Source organism: Perca fluviatilis, chromosome 9 (genome assembly GCF_010015445.1).
Source record: "Perca fluviatilis chromosome 9, GENO_Pfluv_1.0, whole genome shotgun sequence".
In the NCBI taxonomy this organism is placed as follows: domain Eukaryota; kingdom Metazoa; phylum Chordata; class Actinopteri; order Perciformes; family Percidae; genus Perca; species Perca fluviatilis.
Genome location: NC_053120.1, coordinates 14,710,249 through 14,731,489, shown reverse-complemented (window position 1 = coordinate 14,731,489; position 21,241 = coordinate 14,710,249). Strand labels below are relative to the sequence as shown.

Sequence of the window (21,241 nt, the reverse complement as noted above, 5' to 3'; positions counted from 1 at the left end):
ATTAAGAGATAATAATAATAATACACACGCTGAAGATGCTTAGCAGTAGTTGTATGATTCTTGAAAATACATGCATACAGTCACACAGATATACCTTAAAATACAATAAAGTTACTTGCACGGTTGTAAATTTGTTGAAGCTAGTCATGTCTTTTTTTTAAATGTCAGAAGTTTGAGGTTGAGGTCAAAATGAAGTCTGAGTGCGAAGATAGGTGTGGTCGGAGCAAGGGCGCCCGCTGTAGGGGGGTAGGAAGTAGGAAAAGGTCCATATCTTGGGAATTTTATTATTATTGTACTGTTGCTCTTAAATTGTAATTTTCATGTGCAGGACTCTCATCTAAGCTGGCTAGTCCAGGCTTCCCTTCTTGGAACCATGAGAACACCCCATAAAATCCTGCTGGTAGCCAGACTTTTTACTACTACTTAGTCTTAACGGGTGCTGTTTGAGGATGAGTTTCTATCCTCACTTGCTGATAATTGTCATTGTCAATCAATAAGCCATTATGCCTAATTTGAATCTCTGCCGTTATTGTGGCTTCTTTGGATATGGACCACTCTCTTGATGATCCAGAACGACTCACTCAGCCCTCCAAAATGAATAAATAAACCAAAAACAACTGGAACCACTGTGCCACTGAGAGCTGTACCTAACAAAAGAGCTGTGTGCCAGATGGGAGAGTTTTGGAAGGTACCACAAATTTCTTCTCTCTGTTCCTGAGAATGCATGTGCTTTCCATTGAAGGCCATAGAGAAAATGAGACGAAGCTTGGTTAGGCAAGGGACAAACCGAGAGGAGAGTGGTCTGGGTTCCATTAGCAGTGGAGTCAGAGCTGGGGGCTGGGGATCGATGCTGTATAAACACACACCGACATAAACACTTTGCTAGCATGTAAAAATTGTATTCCGTGCCACACAAGACCTTTTCCCACTCCTATTAAAATATTTTATTTGTTCTTTCTTTCAGGTATGCTAATGTTGCTTAGATTTTCTGATTCGGTATGTGTGTGTCTTGTGTGTGTGCTTGTATTTATTTTACAGCACTTTAAGAAGCAGAGGAGGCTCATCCCAGAGAGAACAGTGTGGAAATACTTTGTCCAACTGTGCAGTGCTCTCGAACACATGCACTCCCGGAGAGTGATGCACAGAGGTAGCGTTGAGACACACACACACACACACACACACACACACACACACACACACACACACACACACACACACACACACACACACACACACACACACACACACACACACACACACACACACACACACAGAGTAAAGGCAGGGTTGGTAACTATTTCCAATATAAACTTTTTAATATATTGTTTAAAATGTTCTTTACACCCCGACAGCAATAAATAACTTATGGCCTCTGAAAAAAAATCAAAAAAGATCCGTCATCTGTAGCTGCTGTAATCCTGTAAAAACGGCGACAAATCACTGTCGCAGTCCGCTTGGAAAGAACCAATGAAATGCCTCCCTGCCCCGCTGCGCGTACTCTAACCCTCCTGTGTACGACCCTGAGCTCAATGCGCGTTGTTGCGACGTAGCTAACCGTAGTCCTGTTTGTTTTAAACATTGGGTATGATAATATTAGGTGTTTGCTTACCGGTGAATGCCAACATTACCAACCCTGCCCAATATAAAGAGAACATTTTCTTATTTGTTTATTGTTTAACCTGGAGAAGTTTGTGCTTATAAATTAAGCAACCATGAATGGTTAAAAATAGTTTTAGAGTACTAATGGAATGTGCATACTAGTTGGAGAGACTTGTACAAATGCTGCTCACAGATCTTTTCACACCTTCTACTAATGTTGTGACATATTACCAGGATAAACGGTAGCATAAAAACAGTGGTTACTTTTAAACTGGTTATCATTTCTAGAAAATAAAGTTTGAGCAAACCAAAGAGATGTGATTCATTATGTAAATAAAGCATGTGACCAATTACAAATTCTTACATTAGCCCTTAAAAAAACAAAAATATGTCTCAATATGGTGTGAAAATTACCTTGCAGAGACTTTAAATTATTTTGAAAAGGCTGAACTCTATTGCAGTCACCGACCCTGGGCAACAATTTGTCATTGACATTTTTTGTCAATTTTAGTCATTTCTGTTGTGCTGTGCAGAGACGTAAGAGTTAAAGCATCCTTGATACGGAGTGGCATATTGTCGAATCATACCAATAAAAATAATGCATGTTTAATGATGTTTGAGACACCCCAGATGATAAAAATTAAGATGATGTTCGTTGTGAAAGATTATCTGTCTCAAGGTTTCAAGTCTCCCAGTAAATTTGAATAGCACACTAAATTGGGCTGAAACCAATGGGTGTCTGAAAGGTGGGACAACAATCTAAAGAAGTTGCTGTATACTACTGCTTTCCTGTACATTTCACAGAATAAATCATACAATACTTCCAGTACGGGCCATTTAAGTCTTTAAAATAAAAGAGGATAAAAACGGAACATTAAGTCAGTGTGATTGACCCTGTTGCATATGATAGAAGGCTTAAGTGTAGGTGTTAAACAACACACAGACCAGAGTACACAGTGTTTATGGGCCCACATGATTTCAGTAGGGCCCCGTCAAATCAAGCCCTACACACACACACACACACACACACACACACACACACACACACACACACACACACACACACACACACCTACAAGTGGTGTACTTCCGTCGGGCTGACTCTGATTAGGGCACAGGAACACTAATGAACCCTGAGCTCTGGGCTTTAATGACCACTTAACAAAGGCCGCCTATTCAAAAGCCGCTTACAATTATATTAGAGTAGTACATTTCAAAGGCTGATGCAGGTCACATTAACATTACATTAGAAAAAGCAGAAGGAACGGGTTGCTAACGCCCACATTAACTGAAGTGAAAATGTTCAATAATACAATTTATGCATGTTATACAGTCATGTTTTCTGAGCAAAGACCAAAAACTAAACTTTCCTAAATTAATCTCCATCACAGTGGACATGCGCTTTATTTTATGATCATATCTCTGTACCACAGGCATTTCCCCTTAGATTTTTTTGTCATTTTTTGTAACATTAGTTTAGCTTTTTATATGCAACCTATCTCTCTCCTCTCCAGATATCAAGCCAGCCAATGTATTCATCACAGCTACAGGAGTAGTGAAACTAGGAGACTTGGGACTGGGACGATTCTTCAGCTCCAAAACAACCGCCGCTCACTCACTAGGTAAGTTACTACAGTCCATACATATGTGGATATACACACTTAAACACACGCTCTTTGCTCATGAGCACACAAATGCACAGACACTTGGACACAGCGGTCCCCAGTAATCAATGTTGGATGTGTTTCATTAGGCATGGTGAGCCCAGAGCCATGTGTTATGTAGCCATACTGCCTGGCCATATCTGTGCCCAGCCCCTTCATAGACCACTTAGCCACTTCCTGTTGCCTTGACCTTTAAACCTAACAGAGATGAAGACTGGCGGAGACCTTCGACACACAGCTCTGATTGTGACTGTGTGCCATAAAACAAGCCAGCCAATTTTACCATCAGGGTTACTGTTGGCATTGATGGGTGTGTTTGTCACCTGTAGGAAATAACATTATTTGTTTTGTTCAAAGTACATTTGGCTTAGTTTAAGAAATATACGTGTGCTAAACCTGAGACTGTACAAACTGACAAACAGAATGGTACCACATGTATAAATGCATTCTTTAACGGATAGGGTGTTTAATGACTGTGGGCCTTTTACTTAAAATTTTTAGGAGTCAAGCCTGTAACCTCAAGAAGTGTGTAAAACAACATTTTAAGTGATTATTGATTTATAAAGGAATAGACATTTGTACCACTTACATACCAAACATATAGCTTGCCTCACTTAACAGGAGACATGGGGTTTAACACAAATCCACACAGAGACTAACATACACACATCTACCTCAGTTCAAGGGTGTTTGAAAGAAAAGCGTACCTATGAACAATTTGTTAACAGCCTGTTCCTATAAGCCTTCATCACTGTGCCCCATTTTTAAAGTCTCTACTCCTACACCTTTTTGTTTTTTAGCAACACAAAGTTAAAAAAAAAAAAAAAAAAAAGACTGCATGAGGGATATATTGTTACGAACTGAAAATGTTTGAAATGAATCCATAAAACACTTAAACCTTTCCAGAAATAATCAAATATATGGTATCACAAAATCATTTGTGCTCCTCCTTTGTGTAGAAAAGATTTGATCAGATGAGGGAGTGAACTTGTTAAGACATTAAATTAAGACATTGTTGAAGGTACAATTTTGAACATGTCTTAAGAATTGAGGACAGGACATCTTTAGTAACAGGATTAGTAAAAAATGGCACTAAACAAGCTGATTTTTTTGTTTGTTTTTTTCAATCGCCGACTACTTTTTAAGTCTAACAAAAACATGTTTCTGGACACTATAATCGTCCAGATATTTTTACCAAAATAAACAAAGCCAACACATAGTCTAGTGTCTTGCAAAAATCATGTGATGGTCATTGTTTAAAGAAAAATCAAATCTTTCTGATACATCTAACAAGTTATTCCCCCAATTTTAGTTTTGGTTACACTCATTTGGCAACCGTACTGTACAAACACAGAGTTTACTTGTAAATAAATTTGGATCAGGTGTCTGGTCTATAACACAATAAAAACGACACAGGCAGAAATTTGCATACAGTACCTTTTTGTACACATTCTGATAATTTTGAGCTGGCTTCCCTTCCTTTGTCTTGGTATTTTGTGTTAATAGTGTTGAAATTAATCTCTTGAGTTCACTAGCAATGCACATAAGCTGATTTATGTACAGTATTACACAGTAAAATGTGGCACAGGTCATTGTAGTGGAGATGGTTACACTATTTAACATCTATGCAGTTTAAGCTGCCTCAGAGGTTTGAAAATGTAGAAAAATAAGTCCATAGACAAATATAAACACTGTCATTCTCACTGTCTCACATCCTTATGTCAAACTGTTATTACCGCAAACAGCATGCTATTCTCAGCCCATGTACAAGCAGCGGCCCAGCCGTTTGAGAAGGTGTGAATCACATGATCGGCTCAACAGTAGCCCTATCAACAAAGCAGCCTGCAGTGCCAGCAGAGTTAGGTGGGGGGAAGAAGAGCGTCTGTGATTTGCTCATTAAATGTTGAGTCCACAGCACCCTCTTTAGGCTGACGGAGGATAGGCAGCCCACAAGCACAGGGGTCAACTGGAATACTTTCATTAATCTGAAGTAATCAAAATGGCTTCGTTAATCTCCAGGAAACTACATAAATCACAGTGTCATTTCTTCCAGTGCAGAGTCAATGCACATTCATGTGAAACATAAATACCTTTGATGTAGAAGAGTTACATTGGCCCCAAAATCATAACATTTACTCATCCCAGATAAGCATGTGAAATATGCATATGAGATTTTGTAATTGTACATTTTATATATACATTGTATCCTTTTAAGAATATTTAAACTATATGAGGATGTATTCAGAAGAGGCTCTTGTACTGTCCCTGGGTTAGCATGACCTATCGACACTAGGGACACGGAGTGCGTCATCCTTCCAGCCTCTGTCCCTGGCTTTCCCCTTGACATTTCTTGTGGTTTGTTTTAAATAGCAGATCTGCTCTCTGTCTTCGTCACATTTCCTTCTCTCCTGCTGCTGTTTCTCTATCTCACTTGTCCTCACTTCTCACTCCCCTATGTCCCTCCCTCAGGGGCTTTGACTTTTAGTCAGAGAGAAAGACGAAGGTTGGGGAGAGAGAGAAGGTGTGAAATAAACTAAAGTTGGAGGAGAGAGAGAGAGAGAGAGAGAGAGAGAGAGAGAGAGAGAGAGAGAGAGAGAGAGAGAGAGAGAGAGAGAGAGAGAGAGAGAGAGGTATGTCAGAAAAAGAAAGGAGCACATGAAATAGAAGAACTGTTGACAAAGAAAGGTAGAATGTGTCTGGTGCGAGAGAAGAGAATGTGACAGAGTGACACCGGAAAAAAGAGGAGAAAAAAAGAAAGCAGAAAGAGAACAAAGTTAGGAGCGGGAGAAAAAAAAAGGGGAGAATATGACGAAGTGAAAGAGAAATTGAGGAGAAAAAATAAAAGTGAGAGGGATAGAAAGAGAACGTGAGGAAGGTGTGTGCGTGCGTGCGTATGTGTGCGTGAGCGCGCGTGCAATTGCATGGGTCTGTAATGAGCCCAGCCACCCAGCTGAACAGAAGAGCAGGGTGGTAGAGATGAGATGGAGGTCCAGGCATACAGCCTGTCAGCTCCCAGGCTTTCAACTCAGCAGCCTACACACACACACACACACACACACACACACACACACACACACACACACACACACACACACACACACACACACACACACACAGTTTTTTTTTTTGTCTCTTACTCACTCTTGCACACACAGACTCTTTGTCTCCTGTACAGATGTATGAAGGCACAGAGACGCATGTGCATATCCATATGGGCATGAATGCATGCACACACACATGCAGAGGCAGATGCTCATGCACATTCACACGGATTTGCAGCATACAAACAGACAAACACTCAGTGACACATACACATCCAACCTTGGGGACACAAGACTGACAAAAATACACTCAAGCATGAAAAAGACACACTCTGATTTTCAGTGCTGATGATGGGTACGTAGGGTTATGGCAAGAATTGGATTAGAGAGAAAAAGACTAAAAGAACGATAGTAAGAGGAAAGCTGATGCAATCGTTCGAGGAATGACAGACTAGCCAATTGGCAGTAATAAGTAGTATAATATACCTGCAATTAACACCTGTAATGAGAGAGGTGTTAACGATGATTACTGGGGGAATGGGAGGAAAAGGAAAAGAGAGGAGGAGGGAGAGCAAGATGGAAGCAGAAAGACTACAGGGTGGCTGATGTTGAAAATAATTATGACTATTTCAACAGGTATATAAAGGCTTGGTTATTTTATAAAGGCAAGCAAGTTGTGAAACAGAGAGGGGCGGGCAGAGAGCCAAATGGAGGGTGAGAGCTTAGCAGGACATATAGAAAACAAAGAAAAGCATAATAGGGATAAAAGGGAATACAGAGAATGCCTTTTGACTATGAGATTAAGTCCTTTCTGGCTGAGCTGCTGCCTAGACTGTTACGTCTTAATTTGTTAGGACACGATAGAGCAGAGGTTTTCAAACTCCTGCCTTGGGTCTGAATGAGAAACTCAAGCATAGCCTTTGAGATTTGAGCAGAATCTTGCTTGCTGTTCAAAATACAGAAACTGTTAAGAACACAGATTAGAGAAGGCTTTCTCCCTATGAAATGCTTCACAGTGTTTAAATGGTCCTATAAATGGTCCTGTAAAAGCTTGAGGTTTAAATTGTTGATAAGGAAATTGCAGCTAGTCTGAATCAATAAATGTATTTAAAAGATCACCAACTTTGGTTCATTTAACAGAACATTTAGCAGGGGGCTAGAAGTGTGGGGTTCTTTTATACTGGATGGCATCTCACCTCCTATACAACAATGATTACCCTGTTTCTGCTGAGTACAGTGTTGTCACAGCCATTCACAATAATGGAAATCAATCCCAACATGACTTTCAATTTATTTGCATGAATAAGTAATGTGCCCTTGATTTAGCATGCTGAAGGAGTCTGAGCCCAGCGCTGCCGCCTATTTTATGCCGCCACTATTAGCATAAAAGAGGCTGATTCTTTTTAATCAACTAATAATGAATGTTAGGGGAGCTTGTTCAGACTGCACCATGAGACCTCACAGCTCACACACACACACACACACACACACACACACACACACACACACACACACACACACACACACACACACACACACACACACACACACACACACACACACGACAATACCAACCTGATGACCAATTAAAACAGCAGTCCCCTGCTTATTCTTCCACTTGCTATCTCTTGCTTCTTCCCTGTCAGATGCTGATTTGTTTTGGAATGACAGGTAACACTTCATTATTCAAAGCCGCACATTTAAGATGAAAGGGTGTTTTCTCAACCCAATTAGATCTGCACCAAAATTAAAAGTGCTAGCCTTTAATTTCAGTTCCCATAGCCTTCAAATCTAATAGCCCCCTCTGTAATAGTTTTATTAATTGCAATTACAATAGTTGAGTTTCCTCCAACCTGTTAATGTGCAGAATGGCTCGTGTGTGTGTGTGTGTGTGTGTGTGTGTGTGTGTGTGTGTGCGTGTGTGTGTGAGTACTGCGGGTGAGTGTGTAGTTATGTTTTGTTCCTACCATTTTCCTGCTAGCTGACTTTTCTCATGAGTTCTTTCCACTTGAGAGCTGTTCTCACCTACCCAGCTCACTTCAGCTGTTGTGCGTATTGTAAAATCAACACCTACTAGTTGCCCTCTTTCTCATATCTCTATCTACCAGTTTATCAGCACACAGTTTGTCTAAAGGCTAGGGGCAAGACGGTTTGGGTCATGAAAAATAACACACAACACAACCTTTTCTGTAAGGAGAAAAAAGAAGAAAAAAGAAATCCTATTACATTAAATTGAATTCAGCTTTTACCTTTACATTTGCAATGTATACATGAGTTACAGCAGCTTTTTCAACTTAATTTTTATTTAACCTCACACAGCAAAGCGATAAAAAGGTCTGCCTAGTAGTTTTTCCTTTCAGCCTGTGGTGTTGAGTACTATTTAAGATTTAATTCCACCAATTACTCCACAATCTAATTTCATGTCATGTGTACACCCTCGACTCTAGACGGAAGAAAGCAAAATGAGCTGGTGTCATGTTTGATTGGACTGAAAACCTTGGGCACACTGCATTTCAAACAAGTAGAAAAGAGTTATAAACAGTGAAAAAAATAAAACAATGCAACGTTAGGTCGTGTATCTCATATTGTAATCAGACTTGTAATTCAGTTAATGTCACTTAAACATTTGCAATATAAGGAACTTAATTAGTAATCTAAGACATATATTTGAGCGTAACAAATCAGTTTTCAGGTTAATAATCTGTATGGATCTCAAGGAGAATGCAAGATGTTATTATTTTATACATATAAAGCACAAGCTCACATTGTCATGGGCAGTGATACTACAGATGGAGGTTGCCTGTGTAGCCGTCATCTTAGTATTTCAGTCAGCCTCCATTCACATGTTTGCTTGAGAGGATGTGGAATGGGAATGAGAGCTGCTCAGCACCGGTTAGAGGGCTGGTAAAATTTCTATCCTTTAACCATATGTGATTAATATAAAACCTCTGCAGGATTTGCTTGATCGACTTTTACATGGGAAATCACAGCAAACAGAAAGCAAATGAAAAAAAGCAGCCAGTCAGACTCGGCTAAGAGCGTCCTGCAGCCTGTTATGGATGTGATGTTGAGCTGTGGTTCGTCTCTGTGTCCAGTTGGGTGAAGGTCTGATTCTCTGGAGCTCTGCCAGTCTCCATGGCAGTTTGGGATTCATGAATTTCCAAACCAGAACCAGAAACAGCCAACATTTAAGGCTCCACCGCTGCTCCCTGGGCGTACTCTCTGACTACTGTTTCAGATCATTACTGAGCCCCAGTAATCAAAACTGATTTATGTATATTTTGTGTGTGCGAGTATGTCTGCTGTACATATGTATGCAACTTGTGGTACTGGTAAAATTGTATTTACTGTATGTGTGTCTGCATGATGATATTTAACCTTATTAAATGTAATCATACTTCAGGTTACTTTGAATTAACAGAGGCAAATGCACTTTAAAGTCCATGTCTAGTTTTATTAAAATATGGTGAGTATTCCAACTTCCATTCTTCACCTGCTTTCCTGTTCTATGTTGAGGTGTGTCAGTGATGTTAATGAAGCATGGGTTTGCATTGCAAAATGTTAATGCCCTCTCTTTGTCCTGTTCTCCTTTTCTACCTCTGTCTATCTAATTCTGTCCTTCTCTCTTGCTCCCTCCATCTCCTCTCAAATCCCCCCCCCCCTCTCCCTCTGTGTTCCAGTGGGTACTCCTTACTACATGTCACCGGAGAGAATACATGAAAACGGATACAACTTCAAATCTGACATCTGGTCGCTAGGATGCCTGCTCTATGAGGTAAACTATGGGAATATGTGAACACACTGTCACCCTGCAGTCGTCTGTAGGAGTGACGTGAGAACACATTGGCTCAGATACTCGCATAAACAAACAAACCATCCTCAATATAATGGAGTACTGTAGGAAAAATATGTACAAATACACTGGCACTTTCCCAAGTGGTTGTGCTGTTTTAACATTCACCTCCACTACAAGTCATAATGTGCAAAATAAAAAATACACATTTTTAGTAAAATGGTATCTTACAGATATTCTTATCTGTTATCTCTCCTTTCTTACTTCTTTCTCTGTGGCCTGGCTGAGCTGTAGACTCTGAGTTAAGGTTCTTTAGCCCGGGAACCTGCTAAACGTTGAAAAGCAGGCGAGTGAAGTGAACTGACATGGCCATGTGTTTTAGATAAGGCCGCCCAGTGACACTGACTAGTTTGATTAGTCAGGAGCAAAACACCGCAGGGCTCTGCTGTAGACCACACTGACTGGAAACGAGCTTGAGAGGAACACGTAGCGGAGGGAACAAAGAGGAAAGAGAGAGCAGCAGAACAATGATAGACATGGATGATAGCATTCATTCTGATGTTTCACCGTGGCAACCTTCACGTGCATTGAATACACACACATTTTTTTTAGAGCCACACTGTCGGCCAAGGCAACACCCACATTTTCCTCCCCTCCTCTCTCCTAACTCCCCTGAGTTGCTGATCACTTGGGCTGCATTTCAACGCACCAGTGACTACACCTTCTCTACAGCGCCTCAGGCATAGAGAGGTGGAGAACGCACAAGGAAGAAGTTTGAGCTCAGCTCGCAGGTCATGGTTGCCCAGAGACCACAGTCCTTCATGTTAATTTGTTGCCCACAATGCACTGCAGCAATGCAGGGCTGTGGTTGGCTGAAAGCGGTTGATGCTGTAGGTCACATTCTGTTTTTGTACTTTTAATATGTGTGGTGTATGTGTGTAGTTTGACATGGAATAAGCTACTGTTGCTGATAATGAAAACCGGATTGCTCTAGTTTATATTACTCCTGTTGTACAGTTTCTGCAGGTATCATGATTGCGTGACCACACCAGCACAGCACAATTTTGTTTAATTAAGCTAATTTTGATGTGGTTAATTTTGTTAGGGTGAGATTGGTTTAGATTTATTTAGGTTTAGTTAAAACTAATTGTGACATCAGTTGCCATACATTTGGACACTATTTATTTATGAATTTTTTGGTGGTGCTTTTTTGCCTTTTATTTGACAGCGACAGTACAGATACAGACAGGAAATGCAAGGAAAGAGATAATTGTATGACAAAACAGAGCCCATCAGACACCCTGGACACTATTTTAAAACTAATACAATCTCTACATGTTTCAGAGTTGAATATTTGAAAAAGTCCATCAAAAATTATCAGCCATTTGGCTTGGTTTAAATCATTTTTGAAGATTCTCTCTGTGGTGAAACTTGATATCTTATTTTTTTTTCTTCAATATTTTGTTGAGGAAGCTGTTCATTTGTGAAGTTGAGATAGTACTGCTGCATGTGCAGCCTGAGCATTGATTGTTTCACATTTTGAGATGGGCACAGTCCATTGATCTTTTATCACTTTCACCCTTAGGAAAACTGCTAGGGGTCACAGTCTGGACTAAACACTGAGAAAGCAAGATGGAGACCAGAGCTGAGGAGAGGGAACGGGAGAACTAGAGAGCAAAAGTGTGTGGGGGGGGGGGAAGAGGGAGACTTGTTGCTCCCGCAGGAGGTCAGGAAGCAGGGAATAAAGTGTAAAGTGAAAAAGTTTAGGAATCTATATAGGAACAATATAGGAAGCTATAGAAGGAGAAGGGGGTAGGCAGTCTTAAAGAGAGAGAGTGAAAAGAAAGAGGCGATAGAAGGTTAGAGAGAAAGGGCAGAGGGGGAGAAGTGAAAGGGGAAAATAACAAATAGCGAGAGCAGGGTTATAGATTGCTGGAGAGAAGAGAAAAATGGGGGGTGTTCATTCAGAGAGGAAGTACTGTAGGTACAAGAGCAGAGACAGAACTCCTGGCATCAGGTCAAGGTGAGCCATGCAAGGAGCCTGTGGAGATAAAGATTTTACAACCTTATTGTTGCCAGAGCAGTGCTCACCATGCCATGCATATTCTCTTTGAAGAGCAGACCCTTGCTATCCACTATTCTTGGTAATAGAGCTCCATAGTGCATTCAGTGTCAGGAAACTTACCTCTTTCTCTCCAAAACTCTCTCCTCCATTCCTCTTTGCTCTATTCTCCTCCCCTCTGCTATGTTCCGCTGCGTATGCCTGCCTTTTCCTCACTTAACCTTCAGGCATAAGGAATTCACATCCACGCCTGGTCCCTTTGGTACTCATTGATTTCACTCTGAACATACAGTAGGGGCTGAGGGTTGTGCTGCGTATGTTTTTTTTTTTTGTGTGTGTCTCCGTCCATGAGAGTGTGTATGTGTGTGTATCCCAGGGAGTTTGGTTCCTTATGTGTGAAACAGCTCCATTTGAGAGAGCCTGCATTTTTCATTCTTGTGCCTGGGGCTTGGGTTAGGGTCCGAAGGGTCCGTCCGTCAATACCTGGTCATTGTATCTGCGTCCATCTTCATCTCCCATTCTGTTTGATCCCTTTCTCCTCGTGTCCAACCTCATTACATCACCTGACCCTGCCCTGTGCCCCCTCACCCAAACCTCCGACACCGTGGTAAACGGGGATGCTGCAGTCGCCGGGGTTGTTTTCCAGGGTGACCAGGAAGGGAAGGAGGGGGTTTTGGTCACACGCCAGTCGATGTGATTGCGGTCTCCTAGTGCTCTCTCCCCCGAGCTCTCAGTCTAAACCACCTCATATTCGCATATTCACCCCCTTGCTCAGTGTGTTTTATGTAAAAGAGATGCATTTTACACACACACACACACACACACTGTAGGTCTCCAGCTTGTACGGATGTTTGTTGGTTGCTGTGTTTTATATAAAGGTTAGCAGGGGAGGAGAATATCTTGGAAACGCTTTACTGGAATGTGTCTCCTTCCTGTAAGAGCTCAGCCTTCCATACCTCTGACTGTGCCCATGTCTCATGCCTCCTTCCTTATTCCTCTCCCTCCCCTCTTGTTTTGCTGTTGGTTTTATGAGGCCCAGAAATGCTGGGTTCCCAGCAGCTGGCGTTTGCATGTGATGAGTTGGCCCTGTGGCTAGCTCTCTATATGTTTTTGAAAAATGGGAGTGGGGTTTTTGCAAACAAAAGACTGCTGCTTGTGAATAGCTTCGGTATCCTTTTATCAATTTCATACAGTATGTGTAGTTTTTGATGCGTTAACATACATGTTCCTCCTACCAGTGTCCGTATCAGGCTGGGCCATATCTAGCAAATTATCTAACCCATTTGTGAGCAATATGTTTTACTCTTCCTCTAAATATGTGTTAATCCATAATCCTCTTATCCATGCATTCCTTCCTGCTCTCTGCCTTCAATTTAAAACATTAACAACATTTGGGAATATGAATTTTATATTACGTTGTATCTTTATGAGCCCACTGCACAGCCATGTTTTTAATACTAGAGTTGGTTGGCTATTTAAAAGAGTAGTTTGACATTTTGGAAAAAGGAACTTACTGTATTTGCTTTTTTGCGTAAGATGAGATAACTGAGACCACTCTAATATTGGTCCATTAGATATAAAACTAAAAACTCCCTGTAAAACCACAAATTGTGTTTTTACACTTTAGTTATTGTAAGGATTAAACAAACAAGATATAACGTGTTAATTAATGAGCTTTAGAGGTGCTGGTAGGTGGATTTGGTTGTCTTTGGACAGAACCAGGTTAGTGGTTTTTCTGTTTCTCTGCTAAGCTAACAGGATGCTTCATATTTAACAGACAGATGACAGTGGCTTTTTTTTACCTTCTCAACTTACTCAGTAAGAAAGCAAATGGGTATATATAAAACAAAAAATGCTGAAGTATTCTTTTAAATATCACATTTAAAATTCAACACAGAGTTTAGCCTTAGTGAGATGGGGACATAAGAACACAACCAGTTTTCCACAAAAGTTTAACCCACCGGAACAATCTGGAACTTTTAAGTCCGCTGTCCATTCTTCTTCTTCTCATCTTTCTTCCCTTTTTAGTGTGTTGAAGTAGAGGAATGATGACTCCACTGGGTGTAGGTATATTTTTAATGACTCTCCCTACACTGTGACTTATCGCCTTGATTAATATATCATCATAAAACCACATGAAGGACCAATGAGCACATAAAAAAGTCATACTTTCCTCACTTGCACTGTTGTGTGTGTGTGTGTGTGTGTGTGTGTGTGTGTGTGTGTGTGTGTGTGTGTGTGTGTGTGTGTGTGTGTGTGTGTGTGTGTGTTTGAGAGAGAGTGAGAGAGAGAGGAGGAGGGAAAGAATACAAAATATACATCTATGTGTGTTAACATTTAGGTGTTTATTTTTATGTAGCATGCGCCTATAATTGTGTATGTGTGCGTGTGTGTTTAAAATGAGTAAGTAAGAACTTGTGTGAAACCCTTCGGTCCCAGGCTGTAAAGGCTCCAGGGATAAAGGGGGGTGGAGGGAGAAAACGGGAGCGTCTCGCAGCTCCTTTTAATTGGCGTACGGGGAGAGAAGCTGGAGAGAGAGAAGCGGGATCAGTGTTAATTATGCTGGAAGGCCCCATCCAGACCTTTTACACGGACAGGGATGCTGGCTTTACATGTCTGGGCTGGGGAGAGCACAGCCTGGCCCACGCAGAAGAGCCGAGAAACAAAGGAGGGAGTGTGTATGTGTGTGTGTTTGAGGATGTCCGTGTGTTCTGCCACCAGCAGCTCACACCCCTTTAGACAGACAGCAGGCATGCGTGTGCATTGTATGTCTCTCGAATATCAATGAACCATACACACACACGCACACGCACACACAGTCTCATACTCACCGGGGCCTCAGAGGTCAGAGAGTGAGTCAATCATCTAACCCATTGCAACGACACTGAAAAAAGGTGTGTGTGTGTGTGTGTGTGTGTGTGTGTGTGTGTGTGTGTGTGTGTGTGTGTGTGTGTGTGTGTGTGGTGTGTGGGTGGGTGGGGGGGGGGGGGGGTGTGTGTGTGACAGCAGGGGGCCGGCAGCTGTCAGGGGCTAGGAGCAGCAGGCACTAATGAAGCAGATGAATAGTGCAAAAACTCCCAAATACAAACAGGACAGTTGACATTTTTCATCTGTCAAAAGCAGAAGATGCATGAAAATACGATGGGGTCTTGTTTAACCCTTTGCCTCCGGGGGTGGGGCTATAGCTGGCTGATTTTCTTCTTTTTCTCTATCTGTTTCTGTCTCACTCTTTTTTTTCTTTCACTTACTGGGAATTTAGTAGTTTTGGGAAGCACTATCTTACCACATATGTCCCCACTATCTGTTATAAAGTACTAAAAGTGTTTTCCTTTCCAAGTCATTGAAGTGAATCTTTACTGAAAGTATTCAGCATAAAATTGCTGGAGGTTTAGACAATCAAAAAAATGTTTTATTCTAATTGTCATGTTAATATAGTTTGACTTCGATTTATAAAGGCCAATGATGACCTGTAACATAACATAATTTTAGAAAAACACTGGACTGATAATTTGAATGTGTCGCTCAATCACTGCAGAATCAAATGTAAAATCTTAGGTTACAGATATGAGGCATTGTTAAGTGCATCATTGCTAACACACAGGAATAAACATTTCTTTCCACATCTCATCACCGTCAGCCAGGGGGGCCAGCCTCAGTCGTAATTGTTGGAGCAGAGGGAGAGAGGTGTCCACGGGGAGATAAAGGGAGAGGGACATACTCTTTGCTTAGTGTTCTCATGTGTTTTTGTGAGGATATACGGTATTAATGGGAGCGTTTGATCAAAGGCGCGAATGAATGTGTGATGTTAAATTATGTCCAGAGGATAGATGGCCCACAGAGATTCTGCTGCAGTCATCTTGACTTCCCACTGGAAGCTGTGACAGAGACTCTGTCAAAATCTGCCCGATAGGGAACAACAACTTTTCTGTCCCTGCACCGTCAATGTTTGACACATTTTTCAGTGAAGACTGAAATGAAGAAGCTGTTACAAGTTAGTGATGCGTTTGGCTCTTTTTTGGGGGGGCGATGTCAAAGGGTTACAAGGGAGACAATTTCTACTTGACAAGATTTTTTTTTTTTGTTGAGGTAGTTCTTGTGACTTTATGGGTCAGCTGACGCAGAGGCCAGTTGATGAGTTTGTCTCTGAAACTCAGAGGAAGGCAAACATTTGCGAAGGAATGCTAAAACATCTTTTGGTGTTTGTTTAACTTGATGTCCTTGGTTGCTGTAATAATGTTTATATACTCCATGGCACAGGATAGCTTGACCTATTGTTACTAAAAGACAGCTTCTGTTGTTCTATCTCTTATTTCCTTCATGGTCCTATTTACACAGAAATATTTAGTCTCTATTGTACCTGCCTGATATTGTGGAAGGTGGCACATTCACACTTACCTGCTGTATTCTGTATAGAACGATTCTATTTGGATCCATATGTGGACACATTGTTCTCATCTTTTTCTCATCTTCATTAATCATCTGCGCACTGATGATACACTTGTGATGTGGCTTTTCCTTATTTTGCCTTTTTCTAACAATGCATGCTCCTGGTGATGAAACATTCATTAAAGGGGAGATAGAATGCAAAACCGATTTTACCCTGTCATAGTTGAATAAAGACAGTTGGGTGGGTAAATAGGACATACATAGAAGCTCAAAATCCCATTGACACCCCTTTACTATGAATATCTCATATTTTGAAACTGCTGCTGAAAACGGGGGAATCCCAACAAAGCTAGTTGCTTACATAAGCATCTCAAGACCTGTAACCTTGTCACGCCCATGGGTGTATTAACGGTCACGCCCCAACATTTACATAAGCTACGCAACTGACCTGAGATCAGGTAGTCTTCTGAATCTAGGTCATGCAGCTCTCTGCTATTCCATTACAAAATTGACTTCTGAAACTTTTTTATGCGAGAAATTAACTATGTAAAGCTCAAATATGGGCAGTTTTACGAAAATGGATGGCTAATTGCAAATTTTGTCCGACTGTGTGTCCGAGTTCAGCGGCCGGTGCTGCCTGGGTTGCTACATCGCTGCCCTGCCTGTCCTCCGTCACAGACCCCGGCCTGCTGTGAGTTCGATTGAGCTTGGCCGGCGGCCCGGTGCTCAATACCCGCGCAAACTCATCCTTTCCTGGGTGACTGGACTACCAAACGCTGCTGCCCTGACACAGCTCCAGGGCCTGCAGCTCGCTGTTCTCCCTCCCCTCTTCCTGCTACCGGCCAGCCGGTGAGTGACAGAGAGCGCGGTCAGCGAGCTTGTTACGCCCGCAATCTCTTACCGCAGCCCGCAGGATCCAGTTAATCTTATAATGGATATGTGTGTTGAGTTATTTAAACAAACAATCGGGGAAATAAACGCCTCTTGTCCGTGAATCTCATTGATAGAGCCGCGGTGAGCTGGAGTCCATCAACGAGAGCTAGCTAGCCGCCTCCTAACGAGACCTCTGACATTCACAAAAATGCTTTCAATTGAAATCCGAAATCGGACAAGTGTTAGCTAAGCTTTGTAAGACCTTGGGGAACATGTAATATTCATGCCGTGACGAAATTCAAACTGTAAATATACTATAGTTATGCCGAAAGTGTAGCTAGCTAGCCACAATAATTTCCCATTGTATTCAATGGGACACATAGCTAGCTTGCTGCTCTTCCTAATAAGACCCCTCAGTTCATAAAAATACCTTAAATTCAAATCGGACACAACGGTTAGCTTTGTAAGACCTTGGGGTAGCTGTGATATATATAAGCCCATATTTGAGCTTTATATAGTTGATTTCTCGCATAAAAAAGTCTCAGAAGTGAATTTGGTAACGAAACATTGCAGTGTCTGGAATATGAGATTCTGTCGCTTCTCTAATGTATGTGTATTGGAGATTCGCTCAACCAATCAGCACGCGTCTCTAATGTGTGCCTATGGCAATTCGCTCAACCAATCAGCGCGCAGCTCATCTAAATATTCATGGGCATACCATATTTGGAAGAAAAGCTCTTGTTACAGATAGGGCCAAAACACAGGGATGCATAAGGGCCAATAAAATATCAACCAGGCCATTTTCAGCCCAACCAATGTTACATACCCCATTAGGAGACCATAAGGAACAGTGTGAAATACCCTATACAATCATTCTATCACCCCTTTAAGTACACATTCAAGTTTGAAATGCCCCACAATACTGAAATGGAACTGAAAAACAGACACAGAAATGTATGAGCAATGACTGTCTGTCTATTAATGGCCCTGAATCCTGTTTCACATTGGGAGTCATTGATATGTACAGCAACATTTCTAGGTGCTCAGAAATGCATTCTGCCCTAAAACAGGAGCAGGGCATGAAATTAGAAATTGGATTTCACATACAGTATACTTATTTGACTGTGCAACCATTTCCATAAGACAAGGAATACCTAATAAAAACTCCCGTAATATCACGTTAGTTACACACTTATTGAAACCCACCTCTTTCTATGTCATACTATGTAAATAAATGAAAACCAAGTCAACAAGCTCCAACGTCTCCGTGCAGCATCATCAACACTGACAGCTATTCAAACCATGTTTATTTATCATTAGTTAAGCAATTTGGTCCAACACATAAGCCTAACACAGTGCTTATTCCATAACACTGAATCAGAAAAAAACAATAAGAATGTAAGTGTGCTTGTTATGCAAGCCTGCTGCAGGCTTCACCTTCCACATGCACATTTAAACAATAAGCAGTGAGTCAGTCCCTAACCCTGGCAGAAATGGCATGCTATATTTTCTATTCTTAGACAGGCAGGAGGGATTCTACACCTATTTCCACTCAGCAAAAGTCTCCTTATCCTTTCCACTCTTCCTTACCATTCCCATCTGCCTCTGCTCTGCTTGCTTGCATTTGTTTTCCAGAGGATACGGTTTTTCTCGCTGCTCCAGCAAACTGAAAAATTCTTTCCTCTCCTCACTCTCTACCTCTTCCTTTCTCAACTCTGTATCTCTATATAACTCTATATCTCTTAAGTTTCCGAGGCAGTGCAGCAGTAAGGACTCGCAAACTAGAGGAAAACACATAATCTAAGAGAAGCTCATGGTTTTCTGTTTTTGTTCACTTGAATTTTAGACAACAGCTCATTCCGCTACAAAAACATGAAAAATGTTTTTCTGATTTGATATGTACACAAAACTTTGAACATGCAGTGTATCAACCTTCTGTTGTCTTTCTTTGTCTCTCACACCTGCTTTAATCAATAAGTCATATACGTCGATAGCAGTGAACTATGCAGGCAGGCTCTACTTTTAACATACTGTACAGTGTCTTCAGTGTAGCACCTGTTGACATTTTCACTGGATGTTTCAAGTTTTTACTTTGCTCTCTCACACCATGTCCTCTTGTCTTTTCCCCTTTCTCTCTGCGATTCCTTTCCCTGTTTCCTCATATCTTTATATTTTAGATGGCAGCCCTGCAGAGTCCATTCTATGGGGATAAGATGAACCTTTACTCCCTTTGTAAGAAGATAGAACAGTGTGACTACCCCCCTCTTCCCTCAGATCACTACTCAGAGGAGGTAAGTACTGTAACCGTTGCCTTTTACTGCTATGGTAAGTAGATATGAACCTGCTCAGACTCATGATAGACTCGACTCCTGAACTTCTTTTAAAAGAAACTTTCGAAAATTCTTAATATCTTTTGAAGTGAACTACTGTTGTAAGCAGTGGTGGCCGGTTTCTCTTTCTCTGTGCCAGTTTGCTGATTTTTACTTGTGTTGACTATTAAATTAAATTTATATGTAAGTGAAATCCACCCAACTGTCTGAGCTACATTACAGTATGATATTGCTCTGTGATCAAAAGGCCGGCTATGATTTAACCATTTGAAAATGAAATGCACATATCAAAAGCATCTGGCCATGCTACAAAGTAGGGTGAAGCTAAATTGGCTGGAGTGTCATGTTTCCCTAACTAAATGTTAAATCATCTGCTGTAGTTCTGCGTAGACTTGCCCATGCACAAAAATGTAATGTAGTCGGGCTGTGGTTAAAGATCGCCTTATTGCTGATTGCTGGTGATGTGTGTATGAATGTGCATGGCTTTGTGTTTGCATGCCCTCTTTGTGTGGGTGGCATTTTTCCCCAACATTTCTGTCTTTTTCTCTTAAATATATTTGGTCAATTGTACACACATGCAAAAACTCTGACAGACACTGACTCATAGGCATAGTTTCTAGACCCTGTTGGGATGTCTCAAAATATTTTTTCTCTCTAATTAACAGTCCAAAACCGAAAGATATTCAATTTACAATTATGTAAATCTGAGAAAAACCGCATAAGCTCACATTTGAGAGCATTACACCAGAAAATGTTTCATAAAATGTTTCAGATTTTATACTTTAATGATTTAATCCACAATAAAACAATTCAAACAAAATCGTTGACAATTAATTTTTTGTCAATCAACAAATCAATTAATCCACTTTTTTTTACCTGTAAAATGACGTACTTTACATCAAAGCTGACCGTTGTTGGAAACCACGCTGCTGTGATTTAGAAATTTCAATAAAGTTTTTCTTTCTTACATTTATTCTATTCAGTTCAGCAGCAGACTTTTGAAACCTGCTTGAGTTGTGTAATCTATTACAGTGAACATCAAGTATGCATTACGCTCAGCAAAGTCACATTTTTTTTGTTGTATTGGTTTTTATTAATGGTTAGAAATGAATTTAAACAAATGGCTACCTAGAACAGCAGGATAATTACCTTTTTAAAAGAGACTGTGTAGCATAACTGCATTAAATACATACCTGTATTTACATGCATATGTATTTACATGCATACATGTTATAAAGTTATGGGGCTTAGACCAAAATGTGCTCAACCTTTATCTCCATGCCTTCCACTCCACTATCAGAGTAACCGCATACGCACAGTGGCTAATTTTAAGTCCTGAATCATGTCTCTCTAGTCATATAGTAAACTCAGATCAGAGGCTTTATTATACTGAAGGACTTACTTCATTAGGTTGATGAAGGCTAATTGTGAGGTGTCTCAAGCCTCTGTAGTTTCAATGTGTGTTTTTCTATGTGCAGAAACAATCGTGCATG

The 21,241-nt window shown here is 40.9% G+C and overlaps 1 protein-coding gene across 1 annotated transcript in view; it reads left to right on the top strand.

Moving 5' to 3' along the window:
- Positions 1-21,241, top strand: part of nek7 (NIMA-related kinase 7) — a 67,466-nt gene that overhangs the window by 41,970 nt on the left and 4,255 nt on the right. The window contains exons 6-9 of the mRNA XM_039811169.1: positions 1,039-1,147; positions 3,114-3,221; positions 9,985-10,079; positions 19,596-19,709. Coding sequence (XP_039667103.1) covers positions 1,039-1,147; positions 3,114-3,221; positions 9,985-10,079; positions 19,596-19,709 — 426 coding nt within the window. The remainder of the gene's footprint in view (positions 1-1,038; positions 1,148-3,113; positions 3,222-9,984; positions 10,080-19,595; positions 19,710-21,241) is intronic.